Here is a 24,555-nt window from a genome sequence, read left to right on the forward strand (position 1 = left end):
ATGGATTCATGATTTAAGTTTTCACCCGAAAATGTTGGCCATATTTCACACAGCTGTGTCACACGAAAAAAAAACAAGTTCACTTTCTTTTGAATTGAGTTAGGGTTTTTTTGTGTGTGAAAATTGTGGATTATCTACGCCGTTGTTCCATCAAAATTCACTTAATCTTCACTTTGCTCTTCCTTTGCTTCCACTTCAATGTAGCGTTTTAGCATTGAGTTACGTCACAGCCGTTCAATTCCAATGCGAACAGGCAATGGACATAAATTATATTGTGCACGTCGACTTTTACATCAATCATTGTCAATAGATCCTTTCGATCCAAAGTTGAGGCCATGTTAAATGTACAAAATTGATTGTCAGAGAGAAATAAGTTTATTATTCGGTTGAAATTATTCGTTGTGGATGACAAATAGTGTTATTATCTAGGTATAGGGTTTACAAACGTTTCGACAAATACCGCAAACGGTGTTATAAAAACGTTATTTTTCTGTAGTGTTTTTTTTGACAGTCCAAAATACCGCAGAAATAACGATAAAAAACGAAAAAAACGTTTTTTGGGCGGTATATAACGGCTCTGTAAAAAAACGTTTTTAAGAAACACTGAAAAAAATAACGCGTTTTTAAACCCTATCTAGGTATAATTGAACGGGTTGTCATATCAAATGAGGACTCAATATTGCGTGAATTATGATTTTCACAAATCGAATTTCGTTGAAAAAATATTTTTTCAAGTAAATATCATGCACTAGTTTTCCGCTATAGTCCTCCGCGCTGAGTTCTTTCACTCATTCAATTCACATCAACGAACTCAAGCAGAAAAAATGATGATCGCACCACAGACATGCGACCGTTTTGTGGTGGTCTGTCAATCGCCGAATGGCTAGTGAAAATGAAAACGGAGTCAATAAACAAATTAAGAACTAACTTGTCCGTACTGGATTCGCGCTGCACACTACAAAGTGCTTTGATATTTTTGATTGAACGCGACATGCCCACATCACTTTGACATTGAAACAAATTGGTTTGTAGGTTAATACGTTCGGCAAGCACCAAACTCACACATGCACACACGTTGACAGAACGCGGTAGAGAAGAGGAAACACTGTCACACGTACATCAAATGCTGTTTTGGTGACCGCTCATTAAGTTGCCATCAATTTTCCAATCGACGGGGATAAACATAAAACTGCTTCGGCGTTTGCGTATGGTGAGATTAAAAGCGTACCGAATGACATAAAAGTCAATAAATTCGTGCTCATTTCAAAGCAAAATAGTTTTTCATTTGGATGAAAAATGCAACAATAACACAGCCGGAGTGTGGTGGGAAGAAGAAAATCGATTTCGAAGTTTCTCGTGATGTTGTTAGGCGCCTGTGCTCACTCAACTGGCGCTTTTATGAAGTATGAAATGAAAATGTTTTCAGCTTAAACACACACGGAGAGAGAGAGAGAGAGAGAGAAAAACCACATTATCAAAGCGCGTTTTTCGAGCACCATTCGAAAAAGTAACAAAACAAAAATGTAAAGCATAAAGCTACAACGACGATGATGATGACGACAACAACAACATGAAAAAGAAAACAGACACGAATTCACATGATTATAAGCATGACATCGACAATAGTAGCTAAAAGGAACGTGCAAAGGCAATTTGTTGCGCCTGTGATAAATGGAAAATGGTAGAATGCGACCAAAAACAGTGTTTTCATGTCGAGAAACGAATCCTCGATCATAGGGATGTGTGGAAAATTGAGCTAAGCAACGCATACACACATGGGATAGGGAATTGTGACGATGAAAAACAGCAATTCTCACCAATATTGTGGCTATAAACCCATACAAACACAAGCGAATCGATAATAAACATAATAGAGTGAAGAAAATGACTATGGACGCGCACAAAGTGTAACAAGGATACGTAATGTATAATCGAAAAAATTGCTTTTAGAGACGGTGCGCGCACCCACATCCATAAACTTGGTTTATGCACACGAATAAAATGAAAGGAAAAACGAAAGAAAAACACACACACACACAAACACACACTTCGCATACTTTATCTATTTCACTAATCTTGGGAAAATGGTTTCAAGCCCCATTTATCATAACAATGTACACGAATCCTCCTGCAATTCCACACAACCAGGACTATAATTATGACAAAGTCCCGCGGTTCTATTCAAATATATTTCCGTGTGTTGTGGTTTTTTTCTTTCTTCTTCTGTGTGCTATTTATTGTCCAAGCAATTTACACCTGTGAGGTAGCAACTTTGATTTTTCGATTTATTTAAGTATCCAAAACGTTATACTGTCTAAATGCTTCACTGGCCACCAATTACAAGTTGCTTGATTGAAGTCATTGTTCTTGGATTAGGTGCTGTTTCTATGGGACCGTTTTTTTTTGTTCTTTTTTTTCCACGAATTACACGCACAGTGCGTTAAGCAGATTTGTTTCCTTCATTAATATACAAGTCGCTGTTTTTTTTTTTTGCCAACTTCACCAAACTCATGTTGGGCAAACAGCGACGAAAAAAGAAACGTCAAAGACTAAATATAAAAATGAACAAAACCAGCGAACAGAGTAGAAAATTGTATAGAGCAGTGTGTGCTGTTTTTGTTTGTACGCGAAGTGGTTCGTGTATTAAAATTATGCGGTAATTAACCTGCCACTAAGATTCGCATTTGCAATCGAGAAGTTTTGCTAATTTGAGCATATAGCAAATGAAACATTTTTGATGACTATAGCAAGATATTTTCCATCGAATGAATTTATTGCAAATACTTTTATTGAGTAGTCGAAGAATGGAAAGATAAATCCAATGTCTGAGCAGAAAAAAAATTGCAACCCGATTAAGAATTGCCTATCGCAAACAAAAATAAAATGCCAAGTTCTACAGTTAATTGGAATGTTTCCTCATTACATTTCATTCACTTGGACAAAAGTAAATTATAGACACGGTTCATGTGACCATTACATTTAATTCAAACTGAGTATTTGTGAATTGACGAAAACATAGATGGAACAAGCGATTTCGGTCCAATCAAAACAGAAAAAATTTACCTAAGCACACACCGAATTCGCGCTAGGCGATAAATGCATGAAACCACAACACGGCCGAAAAGCAAAATCGCAAACACACATCTATTACAAAAGCGTCCGAATACAAAATATTAAATGAACTCCGCGATTAAATGCGTGTTTATTTTCGGTTTGTTCGTTCAGCGGTACACATCGTCGCAGTCTTCGATGAAAAACACCGCAACCGAATACAAAAAAACGGGAGAGTTCTACCAAGAGTGACAGAGAGAGAGAGAGAGAGAGAGAGAGAGAGAGACCACGGACGAGCACAATAATATTCAGTTGTATGGGCTTTAACAGAATTTATTTGAATCGTTTTTGTCGCTTGTTGCGCTGTCAATTGTCAATTTCAATTATGGATTGAACGCGCGCGGGTTTGTGTGTATGTGGTGTGAATCGGACTGGGAGCGAGTGAGCAAGAGCGAGTCGATGTTCATGTGATTCTATTATAAATTGGAGTTAAAAGTTCGTGTATTTGTAACAAACGTGTACAGCGCACACAAAGTGAGAGAGAGCGAGAGCGAGAGCCGCTCAAATAAAACAACGAAAAAACGACGACGAATCGAAATTAGCAAAGTATAAATAAATTCAACAGCAAAATATGTGCAAAATGTATTACGTAATTTTTGGATTGTTTGTGGATTGATGTAAAGACTCGGGTCGCAATAAAAATGTGCGAGAGCGTTTTGTTTGGTTTGGCCATTGTTTTTTTTTCATTTCTTCATTTATATCGTTGTTGTTTTGTTGTGTTGTATTACACACTGCGATGATTTTGTTCATTTATTCCGTTCACTATCTCGTTCGCTCGCACATATATCGCTAGCCGCACATCAAATGATCGCAACGAGCGTTGTGTGTTGTGTTGTATTTTTGCTTTCGGCACTAATGTCAATGTGTATAATTTTCGCAGTACTGATGCTGACTCGATATTTTTCGCTGCTTTGTGGCAGTCCACAAAATGATATGATGAATTACACTATGTGTTTATTTTCTGCCTTTTGTTTACTATTTAAATGCTATTCAATTCGGTGATGAAGTACGTCGCGTTTCACATTCAACTCGCTCATACTGGCTCATTGTGTCTGTGCACACAGAAGCGTTCAGAGATCGTTATTTAGTAGAATTCTTCTGTTTTTGTTTGTAACAAGCGTCTGTGTGTGTAATGAATTTGGTACATTTCCGATGTGCGATGACAAATTATCGTATGTACAACTCTTTTCATCCAAGTGGCAATTCAAAATGTAAAATATTCACACTCAAAAAAGATCATTTGATTGATACGCGAAAAGAATGCGTCACGAAATCATCTTGATAGATTTAATTCGATTTATTTTCGATTTCTTCTACTCGTTTATTTTTCATCGAAAGAAATAATTGGCACAATTTCGTTCAAAGTGAAGTATTTATCGAGCGCTACCTTTTGATGATGACTTTTTTTTTCTCCAAATGAGTTTTGCACGTAATTCGAATTCTATTTTCGTGGATCGCATGATTTTATTGATTGACAGAACTGAAACCGTTATTAGCACATCGAGTTGATGAAAATTCGATGATATTGTGTGTGTGTGTGTGTTCATAAAATCCACGGTTTGTTTTGTGTGCATTACAAGTCGTCATCGATCAATCAACGCATACCTAGTTCGTGCAAATTATGTTTACGTTCCGTTTGCAATTATTCTCGAATCGATACCAGCAAGTGAAATACTTCGGGCGGAGATGGTGGTGATGGCAAGTGTGGAAGGTGAGGAGTGAATGAAAATATGTGAAATATTGAATAAATCGGTCAATTAATCATCAAGATGATTTTCATTACACGACTCCAAACGATCGAACCGATTTAATCGATACAAATTTGTATATCACAAACGTGTGGTGTACTATTCACGCCCCTCGCGTACATGGGTTACATTTCGCATTACATCGTACACTCGCTGCACATCGGACGTTCGAATGTTCCGGAGAATAGACACTTGACTCCGAATTATCGGAAAGAAAATAACAAGTTCTCGAAACTTGAGATTCAAATTGGCAGCCCAGCACACAATTTGATAATGGTGAACATTTTCATGATGAATCGCTCAATTTTTGAGACGGATCTAATTAATGAATGTTAAATTCATAACAATCACGAAGTGTATAATTTCAGTTTTCATTACTTTCGATGTACATGTGCTGGGTAGTAAATGGAATGAAAAGAATGAAAAAAACGGCACAGACAAAGTCGGTGCTATTATTTTACACGGAACAAGTAAACTCCATTGAATTAATGATCGTCTCTCGCAATTACTGCGAAGAGTAGTTGTGTGGCAATTCCTAATGGGCTACTATTTATATAAATATTTAATGGTTGTAATTGATTCATTTCATTTCGTTTGGTAGGTTCGTGTGTGTGCATGTATGCATTTGATGTTTGTGTTTGTGAATGTAGGATTTCGTGTGTAACGTCCGCCGAGCGAGAGAAAAATGACAATGCGCCTATGAATATTTGATTTAGTTTGGAATAAGAAAAATGGGAATTTGGCGTTAGCTTTGGCTCTGAATATGGTGTGCGTGACTCAGTTTTGGGAAGAGAGAGAGAGAAAGAAAGAGAAAAGCAATGGAGAAATGAAAATAAGGTTCCAATCAATGAAATTGATTCGAATCACGTTCCACAACACACTATCACACATTTTCACTCTAGCCAATAGTATCAAATGTTTGAATTTTCCATCCAATCGCATTTAATCTTATGTATAATGCTTTATTTATCATTTCAGATGGACTTAGTTGTACCAACTGAACTGGAGGAGTTAATTTTGTGCTCATGCTGTCATCTGCCGTTCAATGAAACGGACTCACTGCCCAAGTTTCTGTCATGTCGTCATCATTTCTGCTTGAAATGTGTCAACACGATTTTGCAGAAGAGTGGTGATCTATTTTGTGTGCATTGCTGGAAGCGCACCGAGCTACCCGCTCCTGATATGAAAACCGATAATTTGCCAACGAACACGGCCGTACTGTATTTAACACAAAACCTCAGTATGCTGAACATGAAGCAAAAAGCGTCCGACAAACAATCCGTTTCCCAATCCCAATCGCAGCAACAATTGACGCCACCACCGAGTAGTTTACAATCGAATAATATTATCAAAAAAGGGGAGAATTGCCATACGCATGCAATGCCGAATTCGTTGTGGTGCTTGAAATGTCACACAACCATTTGTCGAGCGTGTGCCGGCGGAGACGAACATCGTAATCATACCGTTAAATCGCATAACGAAGCCAAAGACACGATGCGCACCGAAATCGCCAACGAATTAATGTCCATGCAGAAGACATTGGTCGAAGTGCAACATTTGGTGTTGAAACAACGCGATTTTCTGTTGAAAATTTTAGAAGCAAGCACTTCACTGAAAACTCAAATCGAAACTGAGCTTATCAATCATATTCCAACGCTTGAAATAGCCGAAATGCGTGAGAGTCTGGGCAAGGCCAAACTCTGTATGGGCATGCTCGATCAACAATCACCGGCTGATGCATACAAACTGTATTCGACGATGCATTTGGAGAAGCAACGTCTGCAGTCGAAATACCAGGAATTGTATCTGCAGTGCAAATTGGACGATGTGATACGGCAGTATGGATCGCTGTTCGATTTTGATTTGATCAAACAGGCGTTGGCTGGTCTTCAGTCGAACGGTGATTCAATGAATGCGCTGGCCAGCAACGGATTGGCCCACAATAATTCGATTTTATTATTGGCAAACTACTGTATATCGCAGTTATACTCACGTCATGTGCTCACCAACAAACACGTTCAGATGATGAACAATGGCGGCGGCGGCGGCGGTAGTGGTGGTGGTGGTGGTGGCGCTAGCAATGGTACCTACAGCATATCACCTCAACTGTTGAACAGTTCATCGCAAGAACATAAAACATTTGCCGAAATAGCTGGCTCACCAAAACCGGGGAGCAATTACTCGGGCCATTTGCCCGATGCCATTGGATCTCATCCGTCACCGAATCCGCAACAATCATCGCAATCACAAAATCAAGCACCCGGTAGTGGTTCGCTACGGCACACCCCATCATCGTATCTATCGGAAATGAATGGCTTATCGGTGCCGATGACAATGATTCAACACTTGCAACATTCGTCGCAGCAACAATTGACCGTGGGCTCGAGTCTTGGCCAATCGCCACAGGCCGCTTCATTGATCTGTAACCCATCAGTGCAATATCCAATCTATTATTTTAACATTGAAATCAATGGATCGCCGTGTGGCCGCATCCTTATCGAAGTGCGTAGTGATGTTGCACCAAAAATGGCGAAAAACTTTAGTGCGCTTGCATTGGGTGAATTGGGCTTCGGTTATAAAGGCTGTCAAATATTCCAATGTTGGGAAAATGAAAGTATTATAACGGGTGATTTTGAGTTGAACAACGGCCGTGGCGGACGTTCGGTGTTTGAAGAAGCTTATTTCATGCCGGACGATACGAAAATCATGGCCATTCGTGGATCGGTTGGCATGCGTCGCAGCCAGAAGCGGCACGATAACATGGGACTGGTTGGATCACAGTTTCGCATTATTCTGCGTGAGATGCGCGGCTTTACGGGTATTTTTGGATATGTCGTCGAAGGTTTGGATCTGGTCGAAAAGATCAGTCAAACGGGCGATTCTGCCGGCAAACCACAAAGTAATGTGATAATCAGCAGCTGTGGTAAATTTCAGTAGATAAACATACAAACAAACAAACAAGAACTGCATAGAAAAAATGTGTTTCAAAGAGAGAATTTAACGTGAGAGGAAGAAAAAAAAAACCAATACAATTTCGAAAAACCAAACACCGAGCTCGAACTCTTGGCATCCACATCCATACATACATCAATCGGTCACGTGTACGTCGCTATAGTGATATATTTAAACAAAAAATCAAAACAAATTTTTGCGGATTCGAAAAACAAAATGAAGAAAATGAATGAATTATTTGAAAATATTCAACAAATTTGAAAGTTACATGAACATACTATAATCCGGGCGGTATATAGGCAGATATGGAATATAATTTATATTTAACTAACAATTTAATCAAAGTAATCAAGAATTGATGTTTTACGTTTAGAATAAATGCCCCCCCCCCTCTATTTTGATGCATAGCAAACTATGCGCGTGATAAAAGCACGTTTAAATGTACTACACATGGCTATTGGCTTCGTGAAGCGCTAAATGTAGTTGAGATAAAGTGAAAGAGATGGAGAGTGTGTGAGAATGGGATTTACTTGTAAATAATGTCGGAATTTCGGGCCACGTGGTATAGAGAGTAGAAACGAGACGAATATTTATGTGTAAACATTGAAATCAATATAATACCCGCTCTCGATTGAACCGATAGGATAATAACGAGATGAACAGAGATGATATATATACATATATGAGCATTAAAATAATTACGGATAACGAACGAGCGAGCGTGCGAGCGAGCGAACGAAATAAATAATAACCACACCGACCCACAATCTATTTATTAGCCAGAGATTTTATGTGATTTAGTTTCTTTGTCGTTGTTTCGTAGATTTAAACAAACAAAAAAAAAACAAAAAAAAACACAACTTATTTTACGGTCGTAATTTGCGGTTAAAATATCACAATGTTAATTCGTGTAAAACACTTGAAAATTATACATCAAATAAATGAAATAAATAATGAATAACATCAAAAAAAAAACTGCTAGATTTCTCTGCATTCTATGCTATTTGAACTCGGAAATCGCCATCGTATTAGAAAAAAACATACCCAATTCAATATATCGATTCAGTACAAAAAAGGCGCTTAGATTAAGATGACAGATTGAGAATAAAGCAGAAAAAAAATAAATAAATAAACAAAAATCTATTGGATGTTAAAGCATTTTTAATTGTATTACTGTTTAAAAACCACACAAACACACACACACAACAAAAACATGGATACGACGATTCATTTAAAATATTTCACTAATCGTTCCTGGTTTCGTCTTCGATTTTCAACGAACTTATTAATTAACAACAACAAAAAATGATTAAAATCATATTCTATTTAGCGAGTAATATGGTGAACTGATTTAAATGAATTCAGGTTGATGATGCACGTATACACATACACACAGACACACCACATTATTAGAATTTCATCTGTCGTGAGTTGAACTGCTTGAAAAGGGGTATTTGGAATCTATTCGAAAAGCACCACATGATGAAATGAATACACAAAGCGATTCGTTTACTAACCGATATACAAATAGCAATTAGCTTTATTACAAAATAATGAAGTGTGGAAGCACCAAATAGAGAGAATGATAATTGAGCATGTGAATGAAACATGGAGGTGGAGAGCAAAAAGAGAGACAGAGCTTGAGAGGGAGCAGAAAGAAAGAGAAATCAATGTAAAACAATATCAATGAAATGTATTCTCTCTACTAATTGGATATGTTTTCACGTAAATAGGGCAGAGAAACACAAAACAAAATATAGGCTTTAAGAACACAAATCGACAATTTATCGATTGGAATCGGTGACAAATAATAATAAACAGTTTCACCAATTTCATCAGCGCGCATTCAGACCACCCTCATTGGGAGTGGATAGGCGGTGGTGTGTGAAACTCAATGAAATCGAATTCAGAATATGCTGGAATTTCAATCAATTTCACTTTCTATTCTTTTGGAATCCAAACAAATAAAACAAACCATCTCCCTCCTTTTCTAGTTTTCTTTTCCCAGTCGAACGAAGAGAGAACGCTGTGAAAACCTCAAAAAAAAAACGAACCAATTGATCATATATATAAAAGAACTCTAACCACCTTGCCAATCTTGTGATTTTATATATTTTGTCATATTTATATTTGTATTTATTGTGAATCTATCGGAGCGGCGATTAATAAAAAAACACGATCGAATTTCCCGACAAGCAAACCGTCACACACACCCACACAACGGCACAATCGAAGAACAACAACAATAAGCCACTGAGATGAACAAAAATTATTGACGAATTGTTTGGCGAAAATTCAATCTCGGTAAAATTACAATCGGAAAAAATCGATAAAAAAGGAACGACGTAGAGAGATAGAGAGAGACAGTGAAATAGAATATACATTGCGAAAGCCATTTGATGTAGGAAAATATAGGACAAAACAGACAAACAAGTAATGAGATACAATCAAGTGAGTCAGGACAACCATATAGTAAGAAAAACAACAACAACCAACATCAACTGCAGCAGTAACCACCACACATACACAAACTAACTCACAAAATACTTTTAGATGTGAAGCCAAACACGAAATGCCGTCGACGTTTAATTCGATTTAATATTATAGTATAGTACATGTTAATGATGCTCTGTCTGCATATTTATTAGACTGTATTAATCGTCTCTATGTATACCAAATTCATTACAAATGTAGAACAACAACAACCAACCAAACGAGAAAAAAAAACGCATCAGCAAAAATGAAATCTAAAAAAGGAAATTAAATGTCACAGAAAACACCGCATTAAATGTATAGGTGCGAATCGCACATCCACACACACAAATGAGAAGAAAAAAATTACAAATAAATTGAGAATAAAGAACAAGAAGGAAAATTATGTCTTTCATCATTACGAAAATTGTACACGAGACCCAATTGCTTTTCATGGCTTTCTTTTTCCTTAATTCATTTATTCACTTGAATGCTTCATTGTGCTTTTTTGTTCGAGAGATACAGCTTCAAGATCCAATTATTATCGAATTTATCAGTAGATTATGCTATTTTAATTGAATACTATCTCTAGTGATCGATCGCTTTATAGTTGTTGGTATTCCTTTTTTTTCCCCAACGTAACAACAAGCAATCTGTATTGTTCATTCATTTTCAAAACTAATTTACTAGTCAAAGTGAAAAATTGTTGGTTTTTGCTTTGAAACCAATCAATGTGAAAGCTTTATGGGTTTTTAAGCTGCGTTGTTATCTCAATGGAATCACTGCATTGTGTTTTAATTGGATAAACGCTTTTAATCGGAACGAAGCATAAAAACAGCCGAATAGAGTCGAACAAAAAAAAATATTCTTCCAATTTCCGCAAGACAGAAATCGAACTAAATTTTAAAAATCGCTTTCAAATAAATCATTTCAATCGACTGCACTACAGACGGCACGCGTCGCCTCATGTTGCTTGTGTTCTTTCAAAAAATGAATGGCAAAAAAATACACCCATAGCAAATAAATAACTATAAATCGCTCGTCGATTTGTTTAGAATAAAAATATTGATGTTTAAATTTGAACAAAAACATAAATGGAACTTCATACAGGGTGCTACACACGAGTACAGATCACACGCAAAAATCATTCACATTGAGACTATAGAACTATATTGAAATAGATCTAATTCCGGACACCTTCTACAAACATCTGATCCTTTACCATCACTGAAATTCGTCGTTGCCCGTTCAATTGACGCTGCTGGCTCAATCATCTAAATAGAGTACGAAAAATCACGCGAAACAATTTCTTACGAAAATTCTCCTTCTTCTATACGGTCTCCATTCATGTGCAACTAGCAAATCTTTACAATCTCATTTCAAGTAGACAATAATAATAACGCTTTCGTCAATTATCTCTTGCACACACCGATAACGTGAGCCGAGAGTCACAGTTTGTGACTGTGACGATGAAGGTGACACATCATCTTGTTATAATAACTGTATTGTGTTTTTGCTTCAATACATCAAAATCAAATAAATCAATACGTAGCATATGAACCGCACTGAAATTGTGAAAAAGAGAGAGAGAGGAAGAGAGAGACAGAGAGCGCTGAGCGGGACAATTCTATTTGCACGAAATGATATGCTTCGTGTGGTTACATAATTTGTCAGTTTGTTCAGTTGTTTCAATCATCTCATTTGCCAATTTAAAGAAATTGAAATTCATTCAAATTTAAAGAAAAATACAGATGTCAAATTCAGTATGAGCTCAAACCGCGTTTTCACACGTATACTATTTCATCGATCGTTCGTCACTTTGTTATCGGCAATTCCATCTAACGAATCCACTCTCGAACAGACAATTTCTTTAGAAATTTCAATCATCATTATGCCAATCCAAACAAAATGAAATCAAAAGGATTTGGTTCCGTGATGCTTGTACCGAGACATTGTAAATAGGTTCTCCATTTAATTCTATTTAACCCTTCTTCAAAAGCAATGACAAATACACAATTTTCCACGTTTGCAATATTCCATTGCGAATGAATGAAAACATAGAGAGAGAAAAAATGTCGCTCTTTCGGCGCATAACACAAAGCAAAAAGAAAAGGAAAATAAAAAAAAAACTAAATTGGAATAATCCGTCTGAACCGACAATATATTCGAGCAGAACGTATTGAAATAGAGTTTTAGTCAGCATCAACAATGACCTGAATAATTCGATTGGCAATTTAAAACTCATGTACACAACGGAAAAAGAATTAATGTACGCAATACTTGGCTTCTGGCTGCATCAATACACAGTTCCATTTAGAATTCGACCAGAAATAATAATTAATTTTTCAAATCGATTTTTGCAGCCATTTGTTTTGAATTCATTTGGAAAATTTAAAGAACAAAATATGCATAGCCGCTTATATCATCAATACAATCGATTTGAAAAATCTGCAATCGTTTCGCTCGAAACACGAAACTTAACAAAAAAGAAATGAATATAAAAAAAAAATATGACTAATAAAGTTGTGAACAAGCGACAAAGAACAAATACGCCATTGTACCTGTTTTAAAAGAAGAAAAAAATACACACAAGAAAAATTGAAATAAACAAAACAAACACTGCATGTGTAAATTTAATGTATAATAATTAAACAAATTTCAATGTGCGAAGAAGTTCATTGTTTAAAACTACACACACACACACACACACACACACACACACACACACACACACACACACACACACACACACACTTGAAGAGCAAGAAAAAAAATTACACTTTGAACTTCGTAAATTAACGCTAAGAAAATAAATGTTCTAGGTTAAGCGGTGCATGGCAAGCAAAATCATTCATAACATTTCGAACGAAACTATATCAACTTCGAACTGTCGAGGAGGAACACTTGTGCGACATGCCATTCGTTTGTACACAGATCGTGAATCGTGAATTGAAGAAATGGAGATGCAATTCCGTTCGAAGATCTGACGAACCTCTTGTTCAATGAATTTCAGTTGAGAAACAACACGAAATTCCATTTCCGTTATTCATAATTTATTCTCTCAAAATCAGACATTAAAATATGCATACACTTAATAAACTCCTTTATATTTCTAACAAAAAATAATAATAATCAAGTAGTTTTCGATGTAAAATTTATTAAAACTAAAGAGAAGAAACAAAGTAATATATATTTTTCAAGTTGTACGAAACAATCGAAATGTAACCGAAAGTTTGAAAGTGTTTTCTCGGACAAAGAAGGGGGAGTCGAGTTAAATGTGAATAAGTCCCGGCTAAAGTAAAAAATCGATATAAATTCAAATTGAAAATGAGCACAATAAATTTGTGAATGCGACGGAAAGGAGTATGAGCGATTATTTTTTTTTCTCGTTTTTTTTTCTTTTCGGATGATGAAGCCAGTAAATTGAAATGCACATAGTTAATATATGGGAAGCTTAAATTGAAAACCCAAACCAAAAAACTGTCACGATTTTATTTTTGTAGACAAAATCTACCTGAATAATAATTAGTGTGTGTGCACTGTGCATGAATAATTGACGTGAAAAATCCAAATGCTAGTGTTTTAATCCAAAACATTCGTGCATTTGATTGATATATTTATATGGATGTATTCGTGCGCTATATAAGCAAAACGAAAATAGAATCCGGTAAATAAATGAACGACCGCTTAATACATTGTATAGTGAGATGACGCCGACGAACATTATTTTCTTTCGATTTGAACATAATGAAACCAACCAAAAACCAAAACAAACAAAAACAATATGGTTCAATCCGTATATAAGTCGGATATAAGTGGCTGGAAATAGCTCAGGGAATGCTTTAAGAAATATATAGTAACAAGAAGAAATAGAAGAAAAACAATTATATTACTTCGAAAAGATTGAGGTGGGATAGTGTGTTCGCGTGAAACGATTTGATTAATTTGGTACTTGGAGTCAGCCCAAGGAAAAAGAGAAATCGCGACGGTATCAAGTTTGATGACATTTTGGAGACACGCAAAAATAAAAATTTATTGATGGACAAATCAGAAACAAAAGCAAACTAGTTACATACAAATAAAAGCGCTTTAATCGTATTTTTCGTGTGAAATGTTTCGATGTGTATTTAAACACATAAAAACCATAGGCGATAAGTGAACACAACAAAAAAAAGCCCACAAAAGAAATAAAATCAATACACACAACTAAACGATTATTCATGAGCTTCATGACAAATTCAAAGGAGAGCTATTCATTGTATTGATACAATTTCACACAAAACCACACACAACTAAACCAACAAACAACTACAAAAACACACGCAATTATACTGTGGATAGTACAAAACCAAAAGGAAATATCTATGAATTTATGTAAATTATACTTAAGTGAACACTGAGAAGAAAGAAAGAACCCAGCAGAAAAGCATAACCGGCGTATATTTCTGTGTGCCACTACAAAATAAGAAGAACTTCTTTCAAGAGCGAGAGCGAGAGTAAGAGTTTCCGGGCAACTGAAGAGGAAATGCTAAGAATACTGAATCGATGTATAAGTAAATGGGCAAACAACAACAACAAAGCTGTTATAATGCCGATAAAAGTTCAGACATTTGCATAACCATCGAATACAAAGCAGTTGCATACTGAAGATGTAATCTTATCTAATTTAAAATTAAATAACACAACGTATTTTGCATGGAACACGGACAGAAATGCAGAACCAGTCGACGGCGATGCTTATTGTTTGTTGAAGAAAAAAAAAATTTTGTGTTTTAAGTTTGTCAATGTGACACAATGAATTCAGTTGGGAACGAATAATCAACAGTTGCTCCTCGCCGATGGGGCGACAATTGTTTACTTACAAAATGATTGAGCTATATCTCGAGTGTGTTCGATCGAGTGTAGCACACTTCAGTGACGATTTTCCGCGGAGCGAGCGCACACTGAATTAGATTGTAAATAAATCGAAGAAGTAATGTCGTCGGAAATTTTAGTTGAGCCACTCGTGGCAAGGCATGACAACACACGTGGTGAAAAGGGCAACAGGCTCAAACTTGAAATGCAATAACTGGTTCAGTGAGCATCGCACACGACGCAAACACCAGTGTCAATAAAAACATATACACATTTAAGTGAAACATATTTTGAACGTATATTAAAACCAAACAAATAAAAACAAATCTACACTCTTTTTTCCTCTTCGTCTTCTGTCTCGTTAAACGAAATGTAGAAAATATGTTGTTTGTAGCCGAAAAAAAACAAGAATAAAATCAATATATTTTTCTTAGTAGTTAATTTGCAAATATTTGACATTTTATAAGAACAACACGCAGTCATTCGCTTGTATGTTGGGCTTTTTGTGTGGAAAAAATTTAATTAGGTGCTTTATATGATTTTGCTGTGTTAAATTGGCGCTAATGATTCTATTTCATCAGCCATCAAATAATGTTCGATTAAGTTATTCACGCGATTATGTATATTTAAATTGTCATCGAAATCACAATGTGCAAACCTCATGGGATCAGCAGCACAAACACACACACACACACACACACACACACACATAATCTATGTTCTTCTGTTTTTGGGCGCTTTCCTCTTGATCACGAATTGTGATTCACAACGTAATGAACGTTTTTGGTTTTTTTCTCGCTCTGGTTTAAAGAAAAGCAACATTTAACTAACTTGATAATATTGATGATATTCGTTCGAAACATTCGTTTTCATGAGAAATTATAACCATACTACATTTGTAACTTTTATTGTTAGTATAAAAAATGAACCTATTTGTTGCTCGACAAAAAAATATACATCACATATTTAATATTACATAAATAATTCGGATGGAATCGATTTTCTTTTTAATTATTAGCGCTTTCGTTCCTACTACAAAATATATTTATCGATTATTCGCTTTATTCATATTGATACCTCTATACATTTAAGAATTATATCAACTTGACATTATTTTTTTCTCACACACGATGATGATACCCGTTTTATTTGTACGCCCGAAATTTAGAGAAAAAAAACCCATTGAAAACACTAGAGCGGCAAAAGAACATTTAGTTGATGAGAAAAAATCATTGACCCTTAGAATAATCAACTTTTTTTTTACTCGTTCAGTCTTGACACTCAATTCAACGAAAGAAACTTCTTTAAAATTTATTCTAAGCGATTGAACATCTTCGACCTGTGTTTCTTTTTGACATCCATTCATTCTATAAAATCGAACATATTTATTGTTGAACAAAAAATAAACTGTGAAATTACGAACGGCTATGAAAGCCGCATAATTAACCAATGTTTTAGTTTGACACTATTGAGAGAAAAATAAACGACCGCATATGTTAAAATCGTTGCAAATGTTAAATTTAATAATCTGACATATTTGTGTAAAATTTGTGTGTTTCAATGTGAATTCTGTCTATTTTATTGCGTAAATTTTTGTCAGAGGCAAAAAAAACAACTAATTGTAGACATTCCTTCTTGTCGTTGTTTAAAACAAATGAAACAAAATTTCAGAAATAAACTTAAAAAACCAAAATAATTCTTTGAAAATGAACCAGAATTATTTTTCTTTCCAGGTTTTTGCTATATTTTTTTTTCGAATTAATTTTTTTCTATCATTTCATACTTTTTATGGCAAGAAAAAGCATGCACAATGAATTCTTCCAAATAGTGAAAAAAAACAACAACAACAACAACAACAACAACAACAACAAATCTAACATAAATAGACAAAGAAGAGAAAAAATATCGGTCGCATGAACACAAGGTGAACCGTGTGACATTTTTGAAATAGGACAATCGAACAAAAAAAAAATGAAATTCTATGGGTACCAAAACTACAAACACACCTTTTTCGCTCTAGACCACATAGCCAAATATAATAAAAAAGAGAGAAACACAATTTACTACGAACAAAATATGTACATACAATTGAAGTTTAAGAGGAAATGTCGATGGACATATTTTTTTATTCACATTGTGATCAAGCTTTAACAACAACAGATAAAAAAAACGATTTGTGCAAATACGGATTTTCTGATTTTCTATTCAATTGTTGTTGTTTTCGGTTTAGGTTTCATTTTAGTTTTGAAATACAAAAAAAAATCGAAACAGAGAGAAATATCTTTTCTTCATTGAGTTACCACATGAAATGCATCAAACAAATGCCATTCTAAGTAAATGGACAAACAAAATAAAATAAATATAATTAATATGCGCCGTATTGAACTACAAAACAACCACACCAATATCCTTGAAAACCCATATAAATGTCGTAAACGTAGTATATAACAAGAAAATTTAAGAGAATATTTATGTATATGTTAATGCATTTTAATCTAGTATGAGCGAGAAGAAGAAGAAAATTGTGAAGAAACAAAAATTTGATGAACAAATGTAGTTGAAAATGCAGTCCTCAGTAAATGAAAATCGTTCTTTCTATCTATCCAACGACAAAAAAAAGGTTGAATTCGAAAAGAGCAAATATGAATATGGAAACGAAAAAATCGAAGAAATGTAAAAATGATATCAAAAGTCCTCAACAAAACAGCCAAAATAAACGTTTCAATTTCTTTTTATGTTGATCTCAACACACAAATGCTATCAATCTATATTTTATTTCATTCTCTTTTGAGTGAACATCTAATCCGCGCCGAAGTCATTTTCAACCAAAACAAAATTTCTTTTTTGAAACGAAAAATTTTCATACGAGCATTTTTATTTCGTTTTGTTTAATTCTTCTCCATTTGATCATTATAATTTGTTTTAAGCAGCAAAAAAAAAATGCTAAGAATATATTTTTTTGTTCGAAAAAAAAAATCCAAGTAATAGTGAAATCAAGTGAATTGTGATATCATATGAAAAAGTCTAAATTTATTTATGCCGCTTTAAACAATAAAAAAAACTCAAAATATATATATACATATATATTTCAGTTCGAATTGAAATTCAAAAAAAATTCTATTGCGAAAATGAAACACATTACAAATTAGCAACTTATCTTATTGTATTTGACGAGAAAAAAATTACACGAAATGGCGAACACGATTTCGAAAACGCGTGCGATGACGACGGCAACGACAATGAGCCACGAAATACGAATCGATTGAAATTACACAAACCAAAAAAAAAAATGAAGAGTTTTAACCATTTTAAACATTTCGATGAACGACATTAAGCAAACAAATTTAGTTGAAGTAGAAAATCGCACGAGTAAAAACGAATGAAGTGGAAAAAAGAAAGTACGGCAGACACAGACAGAGAGACAACGGTATTAGCTTTGATTTGATTTGATTCTATTGATCATGTGTACATATTGTCTATTTTGAAGTAGGACATTCGGTAATTATTTCCATTCATTCTGCAATAGTTGAAACTACGGGAAAAATAGCACATTTCGAACAAGAAAAAGAGAAAAATCAATAAAAACGAGGAAATGCTATGTAACATGGAACAAATACGACTACAACAACAAGAACTAATTTGTAAATTGTCATTTTTTTTGGAAAAAATGAACAATCTGAAATAAGCCAATAAACCAAAACAAACAATTCTGTATCTATCTTCAAATCTATTGTGTACGGGGCTAGACAAAAAAATGGAAAAACTTTGACAACACAACTATAGAAATAAAGATGTAAACGTATTCAATAAAAGAAGCAAAAAAAAACAATGCTGAGTTTTCCTTTCACTCTTATTACTTCAACAGAGAACAGAATTAGTGGTGTGCGGTCATGGGTAAGTGAAATGGGATTGCTGCCTGAAATTGTGATGAAAACGAAATAATTGTGTGTACTCACCTTAAAATAAACGTCTGGAACGAATTGTTTATCGCTCGATTCGCGTATGTAGCCGAGTTCAGGTGCGTCTTTTGTTGGAACTAAACAGTTATCGCGAACCAATGCCATGCATTGTCCGGATACAGCGTAACCCTCCATATGCACTTGCTTCGAAGCATCGCCTGAAACAAACGAACCAAATTGAAATTCATCTCCCACAATACAACGTAGTCTCAGTACAACTAACCTGTTACACAGACAGTCACAAACTTCGAGCCAAAATTGCCATTCGATGAATATTTACAAACATTTGGATGTTGATTCTGTAAGTGTCCAGCCATTATACACTCTTGAGCAGTAAGAAAGTGTGTTTCAATTCCGCGAATATGTTTAACCGTTCCTAGAGCACCGTTGTCGGCAATTAAATCGGTGAATATCCAACCGACCTTGCGTAGGCCCAATTTATTGGCAAGATCTTCGATTTCTTCGGCTCGTTCGTCGGGCAATAGCTTGATTGAGTTGCGTGTACTTTCCTGCGGTGGCTCATAAATAGCAGCAACATGAGCACGAATACCAAGTGGAACGTCGTTGTTTACTTCGTAGCTACCATACAGAAAGCCCATACGTTGATGACCGGTCGTTCGCCAGTAATTGAGAAAACGTTCAACCAACGCCGTATTCTCAAACATAACATTGTCCACGTGCCGATAGATTTGACGATTCAATGTTATTGCCGATGGCTGGCATTTTGAGCAAATTCCTTTCGGCCATGGTGGATGATCACGGCACCCACTTTTGATACTACAAACCTAGATTAAAAAAAAAAAACAAACAAAGAAAACACCGATTTTAGCCTACCAAAACGTACAGATCATGTGATCAACAACTGGCAACATACCAAATCTTCAAGCGCCACAAATTTTCCACGATCGACACCCGACGTTAACTTTCGAATATACGAATGAAACGATAAGTGCTTCACTTTATGCTCCTTGAGATACTCTTCATCCCATGGTTCAATCGGCGAGCAATGAACACAACACCCATTCGAATTGTGACGACACAATTTTGGATCACGTTTGCGCTGCAAACGACCATCAGTTTTTGCAAGAATTATATCAACTACGTCTTCCTTCACTTCTGTTTTGGTGGTCGACGCCGATTTTGCTGGTTTAAATGACGATGCAAATGATGAAATCGAACTGCTTGAGCTGCTTGTACTGGGCTGTGGCCCGAATGCTTCTACCACCTTCAAATACAATAGAAAAATTAAAATTCTGTGAAATTGATGTTCCAAATCTTTTCGATTGGTCTTAGTTGACGACGACTTACCGATGATGATCCAGCCGCTAGCGGTTTCATGTAAATCATATCGCCATGGTTAAGTTTGTAGTCATCAACGGTTTGTGATCGGCTCGATGCCAATTCATTCTTGTAGTTGCGTTCACCAAAAACCGCAAAATTATAACCCTCCAGTTCGAATGCATCATGGATTGACTCGTACAGTTCGCGAATTGTGGACGATGGAAGGATTTCAATTCGTTTTGTCCCTTCTGGACTTTGAACACGAAGTAGCTACGCAAAACAAATCAAACAAACACATTATATAAAATCAAACTGTGGCGGAATCGTATGAAATAAACCCATTGTTTGAAGTAAACCCAAAACCGGTGCCGGCAAAATGAGTACAACAGATTCTGTGGCTTATAGAAAAGAGTGTTCAATCTCAATGTCGACATAATTGATGGTATAGCGAGTGAATCGCAGATGATGAACGGTTGCACAAATGATCACAAAGCGACTGAGATGCATTTTGTTCGGCACAAGCCATCGAAAATCAATAAAACTATTCATTTGTCATTGAGACGACAAACATATGCGATTCGTCACAACGGTAGCAAAATGCGCATCGCCCGAGCCATGCAAAATAATAATGAATGAAACGTATTTCAAGTGAAAACGACACTTGGGAAATGTGTGCAATGAATTGCAGTCTACTTATTTAGGGTTATGTTTACATAACAAAACAATCAACACAGCACGACGGACGAACGCCAAATTTTCGGCTTGTTCCTGGTTCAATTATGTATTGCATCCCAAAAGTTATAAATAAGTCATGAGTTGTATGTCTTTTTTCGTAAACATTTATCAAACGGTATCAGTTTCACTGTGACATTCGAAGCGAACTCTTCGCTTTTAATCAAATCAAATCGGAACAATGACAAATCAAAAAATCCAAAATTACACACAAAGACATCGATCGTCGCTACAAACAAAACAACGTTTGATTTCTATTCTCTGTATTAATTTTGTGCAATAAATCTGTCTATAGACGGTCACTTGCGTAAAATTTGTGGAAAAATATTGCGTATTTTGGTGAAAATTTACTCACAATTTGTTTATTTTTAGACATTTTGTTTAGAAACCAGTAATTAAGAGGAAAAACACTGCGAAAGCGGCTTTCAATTCACACAAATCCAATTTCGTGTAGTTTCAATTTCTAGCAAATCATTTATCGTTGATATTTGAGTGACTAAGCACTTGCTGCTGGTACCGATCGAGTGAACACTGATTCGACCGTTTTTCTGATAGACAACTTGGATTCTCGCAGTTTTTCCCGTAGCGTTTCTGATCAACAACTTTTCAGACACACAAGTGTAATCGTCCGATGCGATTTCGTTTTCTTTTTTAACTTGAAGTTTTTATGGAACTTTACTTGCATTCGATTGGTATACGCGTTCCGTACATGTATGTGTCACATCACTTTCTGTAGCAAACAAAAGTCTAACAACTGTCATCACATCGCATTCAACGCTGCGTTACAGTGGTGAATACAAATGGCGGCTGCTAGAGATTTGAATGCGTGGTGGATTTATGTTCGGTTCATACGTGTGAATGCAGAGGCGAAAGAAGAAATGAGCAAACAAAGACTGAACACTGGAGATGGCAACCGATTTTAATTGTACAATAATTGTTTTCATCAACTGAAAATACAATCCGTTTTCATGCGAACTGAAGAATTTAGAAAACGCATAATTCAATCTTTGTTACGATGATGTAAACAAAAAATTCGATTTGGAAAAATGTGTAAAAAGCAAAGACCCATATCAACGCAATATGATTAATATCGTTCATTTTTATTGGATTGGCATCATACTTACGGCTTTAATCACCCGATGAAATTCAAGATTAGAATGAAAATGAAATTGACAAACTCATTGAAAACACATAAATAAAGTTTTTATTATTCGATTTGTGGCGAACAATTCGATAGATTCTTGATTCTCTATGTGATACTATCCACAAAAATTCAGCTAGATCCGAAAAATAGTTCATTGTTTTATTGTTTTGATGGTGATATTCGGTGTCTATATTCTCTTTCCTTTGTAACTATAATTAAATTTGATCTTAAAATTCAAGGCTTTTCCCTCGGTGACACTTGTCAAATGTATTTGTTTGAAGAAAAGAAAAAGTTATAGTGCCTCCTAATTTGGGCTTATCTAACAACCTACTGTTCGTAGCAACAACACAAATCACAAACAAAATATTCGATACATTCCATTTCTCCTTAAACCAAACACAATTTTCTCTTGAAATTAAATTGATGTGTAATCAGCCTACAATTGTTTGTTGAGCATATTTTCGAAACATTTGAGCAATCATAATATTAGTTTTTTTTTTCTTTAAAAAAGCAGTCAAATGAAAGTAAACTTCATAAAAATTGAATAGGCCAATTCCGATTGCTAAAAATTCGGTTAATTTCAACCCTAAATTTTCGTTCAAAATTCTGAAAAGAGTGAAATAGAAAAACCGAGAATTAAAATACCTAATATATGTTTTCGACAACATTCAATTTTGTTTCTCGAATTGGTTCAGTTCGAAGTAGTAGTTCATTGTCTTATATTTCATTCTCCGTGTTAGTATCGATGCGAAAATTACCCATTTCGTTTGATGTGGTCATTAAATAGCATTAGTCTAAAATAGCATTTTTATACATATATATGTATTTGTTGCAACAACAGTTAACATTCATTTAAAAACGTGAATTTCTATACTAAGTATTGTGTTAAAATATTCAAAATCAACAAAGTGACTTTCAATTAAAGCTTTGCTTCTTTGAAACGTGACAGTTCCAACGATTTCATCTTTTAATTCTTTTTGTTGTTTTTTTTTTTCAATTCGATTGCACTTTTCTAATTTATCATTCTATCTACTAAAATCGATATCGATTCTGGTTCCTTCAATTGGTATTCCATTTTGACCGGCAAAACAATGGAATGAAAAACAAAACAATCCGCTTCATTTTCGTTTGAACAATTTTTTTTCGGTTTTCTTTTTCAATTTTAATTGATTTTTCTCACTTAATTGAATATGAATATCTTTGATTTGTTGTATCGTAATTCAGCTACTATGATAAATACAAGAAAAATTGTTCACAAGTTTTACTGTTTTGTCTACAGTTTATTGTCCATTGTATCCTGAATGGCATTTTCATTTGTTGTGTTTTCCTTAGGCTACATTAAATATACCATTTACTGAGATTTTCGTTTCAATGTTGATCATTGTTTGTCACTATGAATATTTTGTATGAATGCATTAGCGATTGGAAACAATCTGATTGATAATGATACAGACAAATGCATAATAATGATAGAATTCGCGGTACACATCATTCGACCTTTCAATCCAGTTTCAATAGGAATCATTTGTTTCCTTGCCGATTCTATTTCGTTCCTTTATACTTTGAATGATTCCATTTAAATCCCAATAATCACTCAAGTATCTTATTCCATGGCGTTGCTGTCTCACTATTGTCAAAGGACATACAAAATATTTGTACAAAACAATAGAATTTGCATATTTAAATGAGCAATGCATGAATTATGATGTACTGTACATGCTGTGCACAGTAGAGTATTCATCGGCAGGGGCCTCTTTTCCATCTACGGCATTTAGATGATATTGCATTGTGAATGGACGCGATGTCGACCATTCTGGTGACCGGAGCAACATTGATGTGACTTATTATTCGAAAAACTTTGGCTATTCGACATTTTACTGCTACTGGCGGCGGAATCGGCGCTTTTCTGTGAGTTTCTGTGAAGAAAAAAAGCAAAAGCATAAGAACAAAGTCCCATATTTCGTCTTAGTAACGCTTCTATTGGGCTGCTATTCTAATTTTGGTATATAATTCAACGGTTATTTACTTATTCGATCGACAAATGTGTCCATCCGATTTTGAGTTGGGTGGCGGTTTATGGTGTTGCGATCCAAAATTAAATGGGCACATACCAGATATGTCATTCACTAGAATATCGTCCATCATTTTATCCATTTGCTCGAAAGCGCGCAAATTTTTTGAGTTCATTGGACACTTTCGATTCACTTGACTAGCATTTGAAGGTATATTGTTAATGTCGACCTTCTGAATTTCCCTGCAAAATAAATCCATTTGAAAATGAAACAAAAGTCCATTGCATTCG

General features: G+C 35.1%; 3 protein-coding genes across 18 annotated transcripts in view; 1 reads left to right on the top strand and 2 right to left on the bottom strand.

Moving 5' to 3' along the window:
- The window catches only part of LOC129567907 (uncharacterized), a 24,004-nt gene extending 13,452 nt beyond the window's left edge, over window positions 1-10,552 (top strand). For 3 of the 10 annotated variants that reach the window (XM_055445283.1, XM_055445290.1, XM_055445306.1), the window contains one exon: window positions 5,838-10,552. In XM_055445283.1, coding sequence (XP_055301258.1) covers window positions 5,838-7,796 — 1,959 coding nt within the window. In that variant the 3' untranslated portion in view covers window positions 7,797-10,552. The other 7 variants (XM_055445298.1, XM_055445333.1, XM_055445340.1 and 4 more) reach the window with 7 other exon arrangements.
- Window positions 1-21,861, bottom strand: part of LOC129567884 (nuclear protein localization protein 4 homolog) — a 34,205-nt gene extending 12,344 nt beyond the window's left edge. For 2 of the 4 annotated variants that reach the window (XM_055445248.1, XM_055445273.1), the window contains exons 1-5: window positions 21,465-21,841; window positions 20,405-20,647; window positions 19,971-20,321; window positions 19,320-19,881; window positions 19,094-19,254 (exon numbers count right to left, since the gene is read on the bottom strand). In XM_055445248.1, coding sequence (XP_055301223.1) covers window positions 19,094-19,254; window positions 19,320-19,881; window positions 19,971-20,321; window positions 20,405-20,647; window positions 21,465-21,485 — 1,338 coding nt within the window. In that variant the 5' untranslated portion in view covers window positions 21,486-21,841. Of the gene's footprint in view, window positions 1-19,093; window positions 19,255-19,319; window positions 19,882-19,970; window positions 20,322-20,404; window positions 20,648-20,715; window positions 20,872-21,464 lie in introns of those variants that run through there. The other 2 variants (XM_055445266.1, XM_055445257.1) reach the window with 2 other exon arrangements.
- A 429-nt stretch (window positions 21,862-22,290) lies between these two features.
- LOC129567822 (soluble guanylate cyclase 88E) overlaps window positions 22,291-24,555 on the bottom strand; it is a 65,451-nt gene continuing 63,186 nt past the window's right edge. For all 4 annotated transcript variants that reach the window (XM_055445184.1, XM_055445179.1, XM_055445199.1 and 1 more), the window contains 2 exons: window positions 24,280-24,507; window positions 22,291-24,169 (listed from right to left, as the gene is read on the bottom strand). In XM_055445184.1, coding sequence (XP_055301159.1) covers window positions 24,025-24,169; window positions 24,280-24,507 — 373 coding nt within the window. In that variant the 3' untranslated portion in view covers window positions 22,291-24,024. The remainder of the gene's footprint in view (window positions 24,170-24,279; window positions 24,508-24,555) is intronic.

The sequence above is a fragment of the Sitodiplosis mosellana genome, unplaced genomic scaffold (genome assembly GCF_009176505.1).
Source record: "Sitodiplosis mosellana isolate CC-2019 unplaced genomic scaffold, AAFC_SMos_1.0 Smas_scaffold_1, whole genome shotgun sequence".
NCBI classification, from domain to species: Eukaryota; Metazoa; Arthropoda; class Insecta; order Diptera; family Cecidomyiidae; genus Sitodiplosis; species Sitodiplosis mosellana.